This window comes from Schistocerca gregaria, chromosome 2 (genome assembly GCF_023897955.1).
Source record: "Schistocerca gregaria isolate iqSchGreg1 chromosome 2, iqSchGreg1.2, whole genome shotgun sequence".
Classification (NCBI taxonomy): domain Eukaryota; kingdom Metazoa; phylum Arthropoda; class Insecta; order Orthoptera; family Acrididae; genus Schistocerca; species Schistocerca gregaria.
Genome location: NC_064921.1, coordinates 176,800,094 through 176,818,660, shown reverse-complemented (window position 1 = coordinate 176,818,660; position 18,567 = coordinate 176,800,094). Strand labels below are relative to the sequence as shown.

Below are 18,567 nucleotides of genomic sequence, written 5' to 3'. Positions count from 1 at the left end.
TATCGCGGAGAAAATGATTTATTCACAGTCTATGGTTATTTTTTCAGAATTAAAATTCCTTTTTCCCAAGAGGGCTGGTCTGGTGAGACGTAGGCCTTCAAGAGAGCTTCTTTGATGTTGCAAATTAGGAAAAGGAATTGGGGAATTAAAGGAGAAGGGGAGAGGATCGTAAGTCGTGCCTGGCTAGCTCACTAGGTAAGAGCATTTCCCCGAGAGACGAGATTACATTTTCAAGTCCAGATCTTGCAGACAGTTTTAATCTACCAGTTAGTTTCAGATCTTAGACTGTTACCGAGCCATTATTGATCACAACCTTTCTCCCTAGGATGATGCAACGAGAGCTAATAAAGAGTTCAGAACCTAAGAGACCGATAGATTGAAGCTGTGAAACAGCGAGGTCTACCACAGAGTTCTGTGAACAGCCGTATTGGCTGCAGAAGGCAAGGATTATTGCAGCAGTATGAATTCGAGTCCCTGCCACGACATACCACATAAGCTGTCGCGAAATCATAAATTTTTTATGAGTTTAGGGGTTGAGAGATTTCATTTGGCGGATCTTTTTACATGCGTTTAATAGCAGAAGTCAGGATGTACTTTCTGATTTCTTGAGTTACGAATTTTGGGTTGACAGGCGGCCGCTGTGGGCTTGCGTTTCTGGGCGCTACAGTCTGGAACCGAGCGACCGATACGGTCGCAGGTTCGAATCCTGCCTCGGGCATGGATGTGTGTGATGTCCTTAGATTAGCTAGGTTTAATTAGTTCTAAGTTCTAGGCGACTGATGACCTTAGAAATTAAGTCGCATAGTGCTCAGAGCCATTTGAACCTTTTTTTGGGGGGGGGGGGGTTGACAAATGTTGTGTCCAGGTGGAACAAGAGGAAAAAATGGCCGGTAGTGAAGGTTGAAACAACAGGTGGATACTGAGTTTTGTTACCCGTATTTGGCGTATAGGTTTAGAGGTCTGACGGTGATAAAACGATTGATAAGCTACGTACAGACAACAGGATGGGTTGTGGGATAGGAGAAGGCTGAGGATGTGAAAAGACGTTGTGGTGTGGTTGATGAAGGTGGAGAGGGCAGTGGGATGTTTGTGTCGCTCTAGCCTCAAATATTTATGTGCATGAGGCACGAGTCGCTTTCAGAGAGTTCCGCAAGTGGGCAGTGTTGTTGTGGAGTCTATGTGTTTTCAAGGGTTGATTCCGTTGCTGTTCTACTTGTAACTCGTGTTACTGTGGTTGTGTGGTGAGTTTCGGTTGTGTGGACATTTCTAGTTAGACGAACATATGAGTACTGGGGGAAGGGATTTTTGTAAAGGAAAATTGATGTAGGAGACGTGAGGATACGGAGTGTGGTAGAAGGACGTTCATATAAAATTACATGAAAATACTTCGTTCATCGAGGTTCTATCTGCGTTATACTCACCTCATGAAGTCCAGAACTGCCGGTTCCTTAAACAGCAACGGAATAAATTTTGGCGGGGGATCTCGAAGCAATGAGAGACTCTGCGTTGGCGGCTGTTGAGCCAATTTCACTTGGTCAATGCTCTTGTATACTTTGTACCCCACAGACAAATCAATTTCTGTTAGATTCTCGTTAGATATCTGAAATAGAAAAACAAAATGACACAAAATTTAAAAGTCCTGAGAGTGTTTACTTCACTGGCTTCTATAAAATGAGGGATAGTCACAAAACTGCAGTAACTTCACTCGAAAAATAAACAAAATGATGGAAAGCGATTCTTATCATTGTAGTAATATTAGTTAGTTACATGTTTCGAGGATAATTTGCAAGACTTTTTCGAAATGTTATGGAATGAGTCTGTTTACTAGCTACACATTCTTGCTGTTTTTGTGAGCATCGATACAAGCTGGCCACTTACTGGTTACTGAACAGCATAATGGTTCAAATTAAATAAGAGAAAATATATTAGCCTACAACACAGTGCATGCAACTAGCGACACATTCAAAATATCATCTTTTGAGCTACATATGCTATAATTTCTTATTAAATATTCACTTACGGGACAGAAGGAGTTGTGCAGAAGAAATGATTTTACACTAGATTAAAATGTGTGCTTGTTAGATATTTTATGCTATTGAGCAAATCACAGAAGACTTTAGTGGCTGTCTATTGAACTCCGTTGTGAGCCACTCACAGCTAAGGTCCGTTTTCTATCTTCCCGCATTGTAGCTGTGGGCATCACTAGTCTTTCCAAATTGCGAAGGGTTAAATACTATACAAGATGAATGAAATAAAACTGTTACTACTTGCGTAGTCTGTACGTAGTTGACAACTGCATTTTCACGCCTGTATATCGATGCAGCAGGCTGTGGGAAGTCTGTTAATTTGGTCGAAGTGCATGGAAGTGTCATTTACTGGGCGAACTGAGGCGGCGGGTGGTTGTCATATTGGAGACAAATCAGACAGTTTCGAGGAATAGAGTTAGTATAAAGAAATTTCAGCCAAGGACAATCCAAGACGTACAATATGTACACATCAAACAAGTTTGGCATCATCCCGGTTCCCAGAACTCCTGAAGATAGACGTGGACTGTGGATATTGTATCACAGACACAGTCTCTTTGGCTGTTCAGAGATGTGGCAAAACCCGCACAAAGATGTAAACAACCATGCATGAGCAGCGCCTGTTAGAAAGAGGGCTTCGACAGCCGATCAGTACGTCATTCCGCCAGGAACGAGGTACACAGCTCGTGTTGTCTGTATTTCAGCCATGCCTAGATGGGCAATACCGCAGTTAGATCGTGTCCGCGTTGTTACTTTGTGCCAGGAAGGGGTCTCAACAACGAAAGTGTCCTGGCGTCTCGGAGTGAACCAAAGCGATGTTGTTCGGGCATGGAGGAGATACAGAGAGACAGGAACTGTCGATGACATGTCTCGTTCAGTCCGCACAAAGGCTGCTACTGCAGTGGATGACCGCTACCTACGGATTATGGCTCGGAGGAACCCTGACAGCTACGGCACCATGTTGAATAATGCTTCTAGTGCAGCCACAGGACGTCGTGTCACGACTCAAACTGTGCGCAATAGGCTGCATAATGCGCAACTTCACACCCGACGTTCATGGCGAGGTCCAACTCTGCAACCACGACACCATGCAGCGCGGTACAGATGAGCCCAACAACATACTGAAAGGACCGCTCAGGATTCGCATCACGTTCTCTTCACCGACGAGTGTCGCATATGTCTTCAACCAGACGTGTTTGGTGGCAACCCAGCCAGGCTGAACGCCTTGGGCTCACTGTCCAGCTGGTGGAGGTTTTCTGCTGTTTTGGGGTGGCATTATGTGGGGCCGACGTACGCTTATGGTGGTTATGGAAGGCGCCGTAACGGCTGTACGTTACGTGAATGCCATACTTCGACCGATAGTGTAGCCACATCCGCAGCATATTGGCGTGACATTCGTCTTCATGGACGACAATTCGCGTCCCCATCGTGAACATTTTGTGAATGACTTCCTTCAGGACAACGACATCGCTCGACTAGAATGGCCACCATATTCTCCAGACATGAACGCTATCGAGCATGCCTGAGATATGTTGATAAGGGCTGTTTACGGACGACGTGACCCACCAGCTGCTCCGAGGGATCTCCGGCTAATCGCTATTGAGGAGTGGGTCAATCTGGACCAAAAGTGCCTTGATGAACTTGTGGATAGTATGCCATGATGAATACATGCATGCATCAACGCAAGAAGACGTGCTACTGGGCATTTGAGGAACGGCGTGTAGAGCAACCTGGACAACTACCTCTGAAGGTCTCGCGGTATGATGGTACAACACGCAACGTAAGGTTTTCATGAGCAAGAAAAAGGGCGTAAATGATGTTTATGTTGATCTCTATTCCAATTTTCTGTACAGATTCCGGAACTCTCGGAACCGAGATGATGCAAAACTGTTTCTGATGTGTGTACGTCGAAGACCGATATTTGTTGCTAATGGCTAGAGGGAATTATTTTCGACCGAATCCCAATTGCGCCCTGCGCTCTCTGCAGACATGGAGATCATCATGCCGTCGACTACTGTGCGCAGAAAGCTTTTTTGCAGTGGGCGAGTGTTTGTAGTGGACGCACGGACGTGAACACTGGAATGAAGGTTGTCTACTCACTACAGACACTTCCTCGACCAACGGGCAAATCACGCACAATAGTGTGTTCAGTATCTGATGTACATGCAACCACTGCAACATTTCCAGTTCTTGGAGCCATGGTTGTTTTATAGTCATCCAGGCGGAAAGCTATTGTTGTTTCTTACCAAGAAAACTTGCCGAGTGGGCGTTTGTTTACACACGACATTGCGATTCAGTAAGCTGCTTATGGTTGACGAGGAAACAGCGGAGAATACTACGCCATGATTGGCTACTGGAGTACTGCTTGCGCGCCAAATCCTGTAGCTTCAGTACATTCGTTAATTGAATAAGACATCAATAAGAAACTGCGAGTGTAATCTTCAATGAACTCATTATGGTGTACGAGGGGCATTGAGTACTTAATAAAACAAGTTTTTGTTTTTGAGCCAATTTTGGTTGAAAAATGGGGAATTTGTTGTGGGACAAAGTGGAATATTATCCATTCAGCTTCTATAGTTTCATGAAGTGCCGGTGCCGGTGCTATGCGTAGCCTTCAAAAGGGCGTCTGCCACGGAGGGGCTTTACAAGTATAGGGCTGTCATTGACATTCATTTGGCGGAAAATCAGAACATCGTAGGCACTTGCGGAATGTCTATGGAGAATTGACAGTGCACTGAAGCAGGATGATTCTTGGGCGAGACGTCTGTCATCATCTCAAGAATGTCACGCAAACATGTCCGATCTCCCGCGTGCTGGCCGGCCGCACACAGCCGCGGCTCCTGCGATGTCGGAACGTGTGGACACACTCAGTCGAGGTGATCAACTGATCACAAACATCCCGCTGCCCAACTGGACCTCTCGTGGTAACACTGACACACGCGCCCACGTTGGGGTACTAAAAAGTGTGTCCGTGGGGTTGCTTGCCGCCTGACAGAACACCCTGAAGAGCAGCGAGGGATTATCTGTGTGGAAATTAATGCTCGTTACGAGGCTGATCGTGACAATTTTTTGTGGGACATCGTCACAGGCGACGAAACATAGGTTCATCACCGCGAACCGGGAATAAAACGACAATTCACGGAGTAGCGCCCCACCAATCCTCCTCCAAAGAAAAAGTTCGAAGTCACATCTTCAGGTGGCAACGTCATGGCATCTGTCTTATGGGAGTCTAAAGGGGGCATCCTATTTGATATCCTCAACCATAGGGCAACGATCGAAGTGTATTGTGCTATCCTCAGGAAACGAAGAAAGGACTTCAGCGTGTTCGTCGCCACAAAAACGCAAACGAACTTGTTCTTGTCCATGACAAGGCAAGGCCTCACACAAGTCTCCGCACCAGGGAGAAGTTCACAAAGCTTCACTGGAGTGTTGCTCCTCATCCACCCTACAGTCCGGCTCCAGCACCTTCCGATTTCCCTACGTTTGGCCCAAGGAAGGATTCACTCCGCAGGAAACAGTACGTAGATGACGGAGAGGCTATCGATGCAGCAAGACGTTGGCTCCGTCATCGACCAGTAGAGTGGCACCATTCAGGTACACAGGCACTGCCAGTAAAGTGGCATTAAGGCCCTCACACTGAACATAAATCTTGTCGAAAACGTGGTTTTGTAGCCAAAGAAGTGGAGAATAATACGTATTGGAATGCTGAATAAAACCAACATGATTTCAGAAAAAAATGTGTTGGATTTCTTATTTAAAGTCCCTCTTACTTATTAAAGCACTATCACTATGACTTTGTGAAATAAGAAAACGTATTAACAGCCGATTCCCTTTGTCCGTTGTTGAATTGTAACGAACAGAAATAGATCCGTTTTGGCAGTCTGTATCGGAGTGCCATGCCGGCAGATGTGTGGCTGCGTAATGAAACTAGTATGGGAGCGATCCGGACTAATTAGTGAACAGCAAAGTTTTTAATGATATTCTTAATATATATAGCCTGTGGCTACGTATATTTGTGCTCACAGAACTAGAAAAGTAGTCTGCCGATTGACTTGAAATTTTACGTTTGGATAAATACAGAATATTAAAGAAACAAAAATGTGAAGTGAACTTTTCTCTATTGTAATATTATACATACGTAGCCCACATTCGTCCAAATGTTTATTGGAATAACGTGTAAAAAACCAGTCAAGTACTTTTTGATATCAGTAGGTCAAGAAGATTACGAAATTTTTGCTACAAAACTTTAAAATTTGTGTACATATAATAGAAAAAGTTGTATGCAAAAATCTCGAAAAGTTATTGCCTGACTCCATTCAAATTAATGCACAAAAAACTTAAATCAGACAGACACAGCCTACCTACGTAAAATAGAAGATAAACGAATCTGGCAAAATCATCTGCGAAAAAGAGATTGCCCCACGGTAAAAATGTGCAGTTTGGAGCATTTAAACCCTTTAGATAAATTTTTCTCCCATAAAATTTTTTCACTTTATGTATGTTTTTGTCCGCAGCTCGTGGTCTCGCCGTAGCGTTCTCGCTTCCCGATCACGGGGTCCCCGACTTCGATTCCCGTCGGAGTCAGGGATTTTCACCTGCCTCGAGATGACTGGGTGTTGTTGTACCGTGTTCATAATTAGCATTGATCCCCATTACGGTCAGAAGAAGGATACGGCAAACCACCTCCATTAGGACCTTGTCTATTACGGCATTGCGGGTCTCCCGCATCGTTCCCCTAGGCTCTGTCAAGAAGTATGGGACTTCATTTCATTTTCATATATATTTTTCAACGCAAAGAAAACGGGGTGTTGTGTTTCTAGCTTGTCGACTTATGACAGAATAATACTACAGAATCTAAACTTGGAATAACAACAAACAACGCTCGATGTCAGAGCGTGGAGGAAGAGGAGATGGAGAGAGCATAGGAGGAAATGGACAGAAGCAGATGGCCAGAGGAAGGGGGCAGAAAAAGATGGAAAATGAAGGGGGAGGCGAAGATGGACAGAGAGGAGGAGGTGATGGATAGAGAGACTGAAAGAGGAGATAGACTAACAGATGAGGACGGGGAGATCGGGCAGAGGCAGGGAGTAGGAAATTAGAACGTATATCCAATTCCCGTGCATATTAAGAGCCAGTGATTTGTATTTCCTTTCCTTTCCACTTAAGCAGACTGAGCCACAGCACTGAGTCGTCGGGTACAGATAGTATTGTATAAAAATGTACTAGCGGAACATGTACACTACTGGCCATTAAAATTGCTACACCACGAAGATGACTTGCTACAGAAGCGAAATTTAACCGACAGGAAGAAGATGCTCTGATATGCAAGTGATTAGCTTTTCAGAGCATTCACACAAGGTTCGCGCCGATGGCCACATCTGCAACGTGCTGACATGAGGAAAGTTTCCAACCGATTACTCATACACAAACAGCGTTGCCTGGTGAAACATTGTTGTGATGCCTCGTGTAAGGAGGAGAAATGCGTACCATCACGTTTCCGACTTTGATAAAGGTCGGATTGTAGCCTCTCGCAATTGCGGTTTATCGTATCGCGACATTGCTGCTCGCGTTGGTCGAGATCGAATGACTGTTAGCAGAATATGGAATCGGTGGGTTCAGTAGGGTGATACGGAACGCCGTGCTGGATCCCAACGGCCTCGTATCACTAGCAATCGAGATGACAGGCGTCTTATCCGCATGGCTGTAACGGATCGTGCAGCCACGTCTCGATCCCTGAGTCAACTGATGGGGGACGTTTGCAAGGCAACAATCATCTGCACGAACAGTTCGACGACGTTTGCAGCAGCATGCAAAATCAGCTCGGAGACCATGGTTGCGGTTACGCTTGACGCTGCATCACAGACAGGAGCGCCTGTGATGGTGTACTCAACGCCGAACCTGGGTGCACGAATGGCAAAACGTCATTTTTTCGGGTGAATCCAGGTTCTGTTTACAGCTTCATGATGGTCGCATCCGTGTTTGGCGTCATCGCGGTGAACGCACGTTGGAAGCGTGTATTCGTTATCGCCATACTGGCGTATCACCCGGCGTGATGGTATGGGGTGCCATTGGTTACACGTCTCGGTCACCTCTTGTTCGCATTGACGGCACTTTGAACAGTGGACGTTACATTTCCGATGTGTTATGACCCGTGGCTCTACCATTCATTCGATCCCTGCGAAACCCTACATTTCAGCAGGATAATGCACGACCGCATGTTGCAGGTTTTGTACTGGCCTTTCTGGATACAGAATGTGTTCGACTGCACCCCTGGCCAGCACATTCTCCAGATCTCTCACCAGTTGAAAGCGTCTGGTCAATGGTGGACGAGCAACTGGCTCGTCACAAAACGCCAGCCACTACTGCTGATGAACTGTGGCATCGTGTTGAAGCTGCATGGGCAGCTGTACCTGTACACGTCATCCAAGCTCTGCTTGACTCAGTGCCCAGTCGCATCAAGGCCGTTATTACAGCCAGAGGTGGTTGTTCTGGGTACTGATTTCTCAGGATCTATGCACTCATATTGCGTGAAAATGTAATCACATGTCAGTTCTAGTATAATATATTTGTCCAATGAATACCCGTTTATCATCTGCATTTCCTCTTGGTGTAGTATTTTTAATGGCCAGTAGTGTATGAATAATCTTGAGTATGAATTTTAGATCGCTGATCGTTGTGAGCTCACTACGTTGTGAACGTTGTTTGCCTAAGTCTAAATATCCATGTAGTGTACGGTATCATTTGCCTCGCTTATGTTATTAAAACTTACATAAAACACTAATTTCTTTTTCGATTCGTTAAGGTCCAACTGCGTCCCCACATGAACTGCAGTATCTCTATGGAAGTGCCTAAGCTCGAACGATAAGAACCTTACAAAAATGTAGTCAGAATATAAATCGCTCATCCCAGAAATAGTGTTACGAACCAGTCCCATGCATAGTACGCTATTTGACGGTGCCATGCTGTATCTGAACTAGCAGGTACTTTACTTGTGTGCATTGCATGGCTGCAGTAGGAGACTGTTTGTCGCAGTGTTCGCTTGTGGTTTAGAGAGAAAAGTGTGTAGCGGGAGGCAAATTAAACCCTTGAATGTTGTCAAAATGTTAGCTGCAATGTTGTGAGCTGCTAATAAGAAACGTAATAGGAGTATATGTTATGGAATTCACGAATATGTTATATAGTTTAATCATTCATAAATACAATCGAGACAACGGAACATGCTCAAAACGTCGAGAATCAGTATACTACAGGATACTGAAGAGAACATATTGGAGAACATTTGTGAAGACTATTACACCCTGGCTTCAGCTTCTATAGCAGACTTATGAAGCACCATAAATACATCCGCAGTAAATCAAATTGCAATAAAATAGTAAATTGTGTTGACTAGCAAAAGTCATGTGTCTTTTTCCAGTTATATTGATATTATGTTTCTTCACATTACCGAAATTCTTCTCTTAGAACAGGTGATTGTTCAAATGTCTCTCGTGGTGTAAAGTGCAGTTTTGTATGCGAGTGGATCACACCACTGTTTTTGGGATGAGCGATTGATATTCGAAGCACATTTTTGTGCGGTTCAGTGCTTTTGATGTCACACACTTCCCTTGCCTAGTCAAGTGAGGTAACATTTGAAGGGGGAAGTGTATCTTCTCCCGTGGACTATCGTACCACCCTTAAAGGACTGAAGACTATACGCAGAACACTGGCTGTATCGTAAAAATAAGCGTTTTATTACCTTCATTACAATGTTCTTCATGTATTTACCTTGTACGACACAAGCACTGTATTGTCAGGCACCCATCTCTCTCCACAAATTCGAGGGTTAGCTTGGGTTGTGACAGATTTGTTGTGATTTAGCAAGCACAACAGTAAACAACCACTGAAACGAATACCTGCGGATTAAGCAGTTCGTGGAAGCGGGGAGATCGAAGGGGCAGGAGGCTGGTCCCGGTGGACGTTCGAGTCCTCCCTCGGGCATAGATATTTGTGTTTGTCCTCAGGATAATTTAGGTTAAGTAGTGTGTAAGCTTAGGGGACTGATGACCTTAGCAGTTAAGTCCCATAAGATTTCACACAGATTTGAACATTTTTTGAAGGGGCAGGATGAAGAGGATGCTGCTTCTCACACTCCCTCTTGTAACTACATGCACAACTGTGACTGCAGTACTGTACAGATGACGTCGATGATGCTCTCTTAAGCTAGTGCAACATAGTGTAATTTTTCAGTATGACGCCCAAGCTCGATCATAAATAGCAGGGTTTGCCTGCTCGACTAATGTCTTCAGTAGCAACAGAGTAATCATGTAGAGAAGTCCGTAAAATATTCCGGCCTCAAATACATAGATAATATTTGGGATCATCCCCTCCCCACTCACCCCAAATCTTTGGCATACTGAAAGGAAAATTAACGTTTAAACACCCGTTGACGACTTGCTCATTATCGTAGGAGCATGAGCTCAGTGACGCATTGGAGTACAAACTATAACTACATGATTACTCTACAGTTCACGCTTACGTGTATGCCAGAGAGTTCACAGAAACCCTTTCAGAATATTTTTCTCCACTCTCGAAAACAAGCACCTAAATATTCCAGTGCGACCTCTGATTTCTCTTATTTTCTTACGTTAGTCACTTCTCTCTATGTAGGTGGCAGTCAAACGAAATGTTCCCGCATTTCGTGAGAAGACGAAAAGATTTTGCCGCAACGAAAAACACTTGTATTTTAATGAACGCTACCCCAACTAGCTCATCATATTTGTGAAATTCTCTCCTCTATTTGGCGGTAATACAAAACGAACTCCCCTTCTTTGAAGTTTTTCAGCGTCCTTTGTCAGCCCTCTTGGGTAAGGATCCCATACAGCATAGAAATACTCCAGAAGAGGGGAAAAGCGTTGTGTAGGCAGTCTATTTAGTAAATTTGTTGCATCCCCAACGTGTTCCGCCAATAAAACACGCCCTCGGTTCGCATTCCCTACAACAAATTTTATGTGATAGTTTCACTTTAATGCGTTTGCAATTGTAATCACTTGGTATTTGGTTGAATCTACAAATTTTAAATTAGTGTTATTTATTGTGTAACCTAAATTTAACGGACATTTTTAGTAGGCACTTGGAGAACCTCACAACGTTTTTAGTTCAGGGTCAATAGCCACTTTTCTGCCATTTACATATTTTGTCTAAATAACTTTGCAATTAGTTTTGATGTTTTAATGTCTTCACTAGACGCTAACATCTGCAAAGAATCTAAGAGGGCTGCTCAAACTGTCTCTTAAGTCGTTTGTATAGATTAAGAACAGCAGAGCGCCTATAACACTCCCAAGGGAAATCCGAGATATCATTTCGTTTTCACCACATGACTTCCCGTTGATTACACGGACTGTAATCTTTCAGACAGAGAATCACGAAGCCAGACGCTCACAATTTGAATAGAAGCTACTTGTAAGGAACTGTACTAAAATCCTTCTGTAAATCTAGAAATATGAAATTAGGTTAAGATCTCCTGTTGGTAGCTGTCATTACATTATATGAATAAATAGCCAGATGTGTCTCACAAGAACGACGTTTTCTGAATCAGTGCTGGTTATGAGTCAATGGAACGTTTTCTTTTAAATATTTCATAATGTGCCAAAATCGTACTGCAAATCAACGTACGGTAAATCTGGATGCTGAACCTCTGTCCTCTCGAATACGAGTCCAGTGTACAGACGTAAAGATATGTATCACGAAGAGACAGAAACATCGATGGAATCAGAAAAAAATTGCAAATGCGATAACGAAACAGCTCATTAGCCTAATCGCCAAAGTGGAAGACTGTGGATGTATCTGTAATGGACAATACAACAAATTATCGTAACTCTGTCATTGGCTGACACACCCCTGCACTCATATCTGATATATATCTGCTACGCTGCCAGAAAAAATGCAACACCCTCAAGAAAAAAGTAATTTCATTGGCAAGTGAGATGACACGCAGTTCGTCATTCTAGGAATGTATGATAAATTTAGACCAAATAAAACGATCATGTCACAGTAAAGAGTTCACAAACAGTCGCGTCAGTGCACAATGTACCCCCCTCTGGAGGCAGGGTGTGTCCTCGCATGCAAACGATCATAAAGGTGCCGGACGACTCCCGACAATGGACACTTATAAGCATCCTACGACCTTTGTTGCAACTCGGCAGTGGTTCCTACACGCCCTGTTGAACGAGTATGTTCCCGTTTCATCACGTTTCATACGTGTTCAATTAGCCAGAGATCTGGAGATCTTGCTAGCCAGAGCAGTTGCTCTACACCAGTAAGACCATGTTACCTCTCAGAAACTACACTCCTGGAAATTGAAATAAGAACACCGTGAATTCATTGTCCCAGGAAGGGGAAACTTTATTGACACATTTCTGGGGTCAGATACATCACATGATCACACTGACAGAACCACAGGCACATAGACACAGGCAGCAGAGCATGCACAATGTCGGCACTAGTACAGTGTATATCCACCTTTCGAAGCAATGCAGGCTGCTATTCTCCCATGGAGACGATCGTAGAGATGCTGGATGTAGTCCTGTGGAACGGCTTGCCATGCCATTTCCACCTGGCACCTCAGTTGGACCAGCGTTCGTGCTGGACGTGCAGACCACGTAAGACGACGCTTCATCCAGTCCCAAACATGCTCAGTGGGGGACAGATCCGGAGATCTTGCTGGCCAGGGTAGTTGACTTACACCTTCTAGAGCACGTTGGGTGGCACGGGATACATGCGGATGTGCATTGTCCTGTTGGAACAGCAAGTTCCCTTGCCGGTCTAGGAATGGTAGAACGATGGGTTCGATGACGGTTTGGATGTACCGTGCACTATTCAGTGTCCCCTCGACGATCACCAGAGGTGTACGGCCAAGAGATCGCTCCCCACACCATGATGCCGGGTGTTGGCCCTGTGTGCCTCGGTCGTATGCAGTCCTGATTGTGGCGCTCACCTGCACGGCGCCAAACACGCATACGACCATCATTGGCACCAAGGCAGAAGCGAGTCTCATCGCTGAAGACGACACGTCTCCATTCGTCCCTCCAGTCACGCCTGTCGCGACACCACTGGAGGCGGGCTGCACGATGTTGGGGCGTGAGCGGAAGACGGCCTAACGGTGTGCGGGACCGTAGCCCAGCTTCATGGAGACGGTTGTGAATGGTCCTCGCCGATACCCCAGGAGCAACAGTGTCCCTAATTTGCTGGGAAGTGGCGGTGTGGTCCCCTACGGCACGGCGTAGAATCCTACGGTCTTGGCGTGCATCCGTGCGTCGCTGCGGTCCGATCGCAGGTCGACGGGCACGTGCACCTTCCGCCGACCACTGGCGACAACATCGATGTACTGTGGAGACCTCACGCCCCCGTGTTGAGCAATTCGGCGGTACGTCCACCCGGCCTCCCGCATGCCCACTATACGCCCTAACTCAAAGTCCGTCAACTGCACTTACGTTTCAGGTCCACGCTGTCGCGGCATGCTACCAGTGTTAAAGACTGCGATGGATCTCCGTATGCCACGACAAACTGGCTGACACTGACGGCGGCGGTGCACAAAAGCTGCGCAGCTAGCGCCATTCGACGGCCAACACCGCGGTTCCTGGTGTGTCCGCTGTGCCGTGCGTGTTGCTTGTACAGCCCTCTCGCAGTGTCCGGAGCAAGTATGGCGGGTCTGACACATCGGTGTCAATGTGTTCTTTTTTCCATTTCCAGGAGTGTATATGTCGATGTGCACTGTCCCGCTGTAAAAGCACACCAACTTCCTGCCGAAGAAATGGCAACGACGGGGGGGGGGGGGGGGGGGGGGGGTAATTACAGACTGTGAAATAAAGCGGGCACTGGTTAATTTGCCCTGTAGAAACAGCAAATGTGACCGCCCTGAAATCTGGAATCAGACCTGTTGTCGTGTGTTAGTGCTGTGTGGAACAGGCAGCTCACCAGGTCTACCCCATACATGTTCACGCCGGTCACACCTACTCTCATCACTGAAGACAATAGAGCCACAATCAACTATTTCACGAGCCCATAGTAGCCATCACCGGCGGTGTCAGTGATAGCCTGATTTTAATTTTGCTACAAACAGACAGTTCCCGATGCTCCCTGCTGAACTAGCAGGTTCATTATATGACCAGACTTCGTCCTTGGCTGTCTTTCGGTCGGCCATCATTGGTCGTACAATGCATCTGTATTACGTGGACATCCAGAATCTGTTCTGCAGGTGTGGGAACGTTCCACGGACGAATGTTGAATGCAGCGACACACCCACCGATGCATTGTTACATGTGCAGTAATCCAGCAATACGTCCATCCGGCCTCCCGCAGGCCACAATGCGACCCCAGTCAGGTGGCTGAAGCTTACTCGTCGGTGGAGCATGGTTTTTACGCTAGAACGAATGATGCATACACTGTTTACCTCGAAAACCAGCACAATTACTGCTTCCAACGTCAAAACAGAAGGCGAATAGACAGACCTCCTGAGCAGTATCGATCGCCGATGGCTGTGAAAAATGAGTCACCTCTACAACAACGTCTGAGTACGCTCATATTACGCCATGTTTCCGCTGAACACAGTCTTGAGACTGTAGCATCTTTCCGATAGTGTAAATATCCTGTTCAATACTACACAGGTTTTAAAAATTAAATAAAAGAAGTAGGAAAATACATGTGATGAAAAAGAAACTGTTAACAAGTTCACAGTGTGTCACAACGAAAAAAAGAGAAACTTTTAAAATTTGCAGCTCACAAGGAAAAGTAGTAAGAAGATTATTATTTTAAAGAGTAGCATATACATTTGAAGGCTCAACCAAAGACGAAATTAGGATAAATAATTCACACTTGGTCAAAAGAAATCTCGAGATATTGTGTGTTTATATTTTCTTTACCTATAAAGATGGAAATTGTCGGTTAACATACTTACGTTGAGTGGGTTTGCTGTGAAGAACGTGACCCGGTGGCCCCTGCGCAGCAGAGCTTTTGTGAGGTACCGGAACGGCTGCTGGTGGCTGTAGGACGGTGCTGGAGCCAACACCAGTATGTTGTAGGCCAGGCAGCCGCCAGCCAGCATGGTGAGCACCAGAAGTACCCTTCCTGAAATAATTCAGCAAGAGAGCTACATGTAAATTGTAATATTTTCATATTAGACACTTGTGGTTATGACATATCATAGTACAAGAATACGCTACTGTAAGGAACAATTCATAAACCATTAGGTTCTTCTCGAAAGGAACAAATAATTGCACTATTGTGACTCCAAACACTAGATCAGGTTCCTGCACTGTTCAGTCACATTAATGTCCATTCCCGTCAAAAGCCTGAATGAACACCGTTGGTAGCGTGCGCCGCAGCGAGACGTGCAGGAAGAGAGTCAGTGAGGTACTGATACGTGCCGACATGGATGTGGGGCCTCGTCGACTCCAGAGCCGTGGTCAGCTGAGTTAGGTTTCTCGGTTGAGGATCCATGGCGCGTACATCTGGATCGAGGTGGTCCCACAGATTCTCGACTGGTTTTCCATCCGGAGTTTGGTGGCCATGTGAGTATCGCAAACTCGTCCTGGTATACCGCGAGCTGTGTGATATGTTGTAAGTAGGCTGTTTAGGTTTTTTTATTGGTAACGCCGCCGCCACGTAGCGCCCTGTATGAAAATCACTGGGTGTGCCGTGTGCAGTCAGTGGCTGGTTGGCATTGTTGTAATACTCGCCATTGTAGTGTTGGGCAGCGGCAGCAGGATGTGAACAGAGCGTAGCGTTGGGCAGTTGGAGGTGAGCCGCCAGCAGTGGTGGACGTGGGGAGAGAGATGGCGGAGTTTTATAATTTGTAAGACTGGATGTCATGAACTACCATATATATTTTGACTATTAAGGTAAATACACTGTTTGTTCTCTATTAAAATCTTTCATTTGCTGAATATACCTATCAGTAGTTAGTGCCTTCCGTAGTTTGAATCTTTTATTTAGCTGGCAGTAGTGGCGCTCGCTGTATTGCAGTAGTTCGAGTAACGAAGATTTTTGTGAGGTAAGTGATTTGTGAAAGGTATAGGTTAATGTTAGTCAGGGCCATTCTTTTGTAGGGATTTTTGGAAGTCAGATTGCGTTGCGCTAAAAAATATTGTGTGTCAGTTTAAGCACAGTCTTGTATAATTTTTCAAAGGGGAAGTTTCAATGTTGCATTGCCGTACTCGTAGAGGCTATCGTGTCGAGGGAAAGCAAATTGCATGTAGTGGTGGATGTGGTCCCAATGACAGATGCATACTTGGGTTGGTACAGTGTGACTTCCGGAGTGTCGAGATCACCATGGAACTGCCACGAAAACATTTCTCAGACCACAACGCTTCCACTTCGAGCCTTTAGCCTTCCGATGATTGTTGCAGTGTGTTTGTTTTGAGTCAGATGGAGCATAAAACATGATTCATCTGCAAAGCTACATGTCGCCACTCATTGTACGTCAGTTTGCGATATTTGCGTGCAAATTCCTGCCATAGTCACCAATGAACAGTAGTCATTGTGCTGCGTCGACCAGCCCCCTGTTGCAGAGACATACGCAGCAATGTACGCTGAACGGTTGTTGAGGATGCACTGTTGATAGCTCCTTAGTTCATTTGGGTGGTCATTTGCTCGACAAATGCACATACATTAGCTAGTACATATCTCCAAAGCCATCATTCACCAGCGTCATCCATGGCCCATAATGCACAATTTCCTCGGCTCCCTTTGGCCCAAAAGCCAATGATCGTTCCTGTTTGAATGCCAAATATATGGCTCCGTTTGCACGTAACAAGGACTGCACTGTTTTCCGCGTTCACCTGGTTCCCTTGCAGTGCTCCCTCCTGCCGTGTCTGTGAGTAACTACACACGTTGACGTCGAACATAAGTTATGGTCATATTAAAGTCACTGGACCCTATAGAACAGAAAGAAATTCCTAAGTTTCCTGCCATTGTCAATATGAATTAAATTATTTTGGGTATTAGGCTGTGTTTCATCTCTATTTAGTATCTTATTTTTGTTGTCAGGTGGCTACGGAAGCCACATTCTGCGATACAACTGGACAGTTCAAAGTAAAGTTTTCCGTGAATGGGTGGCTGTGTAGTAGGCTACTGCTTGTGCTACTCTGGCTGGTCATCGGTAGACAACAACTAATCGCAGCTTGTACCCAAGGGTAGTGTTTTCCTGCAGCAAGATGTAGCTGCCTCGCGTCAGTACTCTTACGGCCGTTTCTTTATAATGTTGTGGCGACGTCTTGTGGAGCTATTGGCTGGCGAACACACGCGGCCGATGGATCTGGATCGCTAGCATCCAGGCCGTCAGTAACTCGTACCCATCATAAGGGAGTAACGGGAAGATATTCTTTTCGTCTTCTTTCTGTTGCTAGACTTATGCGCACCGAGAAGTAGGTAATTTACTTGTCTTATTGTTTCGTAACGACGCTGCCTAATGCCCAAAATAATATTACTGTGTCATAACGCTATACTTTGTCTAAATTACAGGAAAAACTTTGATGTTAAGCCCCTGCCTTCAAAGAATTATCCAGTAAGGTTTTCTTAACCAAATCATCGTCTTTCCTTATAATTTTTCTCCTCTAAAGCTTCGTGTGTGGTCAATATAACTGATCACGAATGCTCTCAGAATTAATTTTCGCTCTACAGTGGAGTGTGCACTGGTTTGAAACTTCCTGACACGTTAAACCTGTTAAACTCCATTTCTTCATAATATCCAGTCTTCCAGGAGTGCTGGCGAAGTAAAACAGGCAGGAGAACTTCTCAGGAGTTTGGAAAGTGGGAGACATGTACTGACCGTAGCAAAACTTTGAGGGAGGGTGTAGGGTCGGGCCTTGATACCTCTGTCAGTAGAGAATCTGCACACGAAAAGCAAATTTTTGGGTTTCTGTTTCAGTCCTGCTTATTGTTTTAATCTGTCACAATATTTCTAATCATGACTGTGTTATCAGATACCTCAATTAATGATGCATTCTTTTGGTACGATTTGCTTACTAGTTTCTTTCATCTGTTCTACCAATTATTGTGACGTAAAAAACATTTTATTTTGCTTTTATTTATTCGATGGGCCCAGACACGAATTTATCTCTTGTGCTTACGTCTTCCTCTCAGAGTAGCACTTGCATTCTTCGCCCTCAGTTAATTGGTTGCACGTATTCCGATCTCTGTCTTCCCCTACAGTTTTTACCCCCTGCAGCAGGGCCGGCCATGGCGCGCCAAACAACATGCGAGACTGCTGTGAGGGCAGCTTGCGGGACGACGCTCGACCTGTCTCAACTCTGCATAGTCCTCCTTGTAAGTACCCGGTACAGCACGACATTTCATTTGGCATCGCGGTGCGGCATTCTTCAGCCGGTAGTACTTTCTTAAGTTCGACAAAGTCGTAGTGTTAGCACTGTTTACGCTTGCTAGTGTTCTTAAGGATGTTCAAAGTAGGTCCAGTGATTGCTTGCATAAAAAGTGGCAGTGTAGCGATGTGTCATGATAAGCCTTTAAAACTGAATGGGAATGACAGAAGAGAGGGATGAGAACTGTCAGT

General features: G+C 45.2%; 1 protein-coding gene across 1 annotated transcript in view; it reads right to left on the bottom strand.

Annotated features, from left to right (window-relative positions):
• Positions 1-18,567, bottom strand: part of LOC126336630 (UDP-glucosyltransferase 2-like) — an 84,084-nt gene that overhangs the window by 53,289 nt on the left and 12,228 nt on the right. Inside the window, exons 2-3 of the mRNA XM_050000523.1 lie at positions 14,956-15,125; positions 1,422-1,600 (exon numbers count right to left, since the gene is read on the bottom strand). Coding sequence (XP_049856480.1) covers positions 1,422-1,600; positions 14,956-15,125 — 349 coding nt within the window. The remainder of the gene's footprint in view (positions 1-1,421; positions 1,601-14,955; positions 15,126-18,567) is intronic.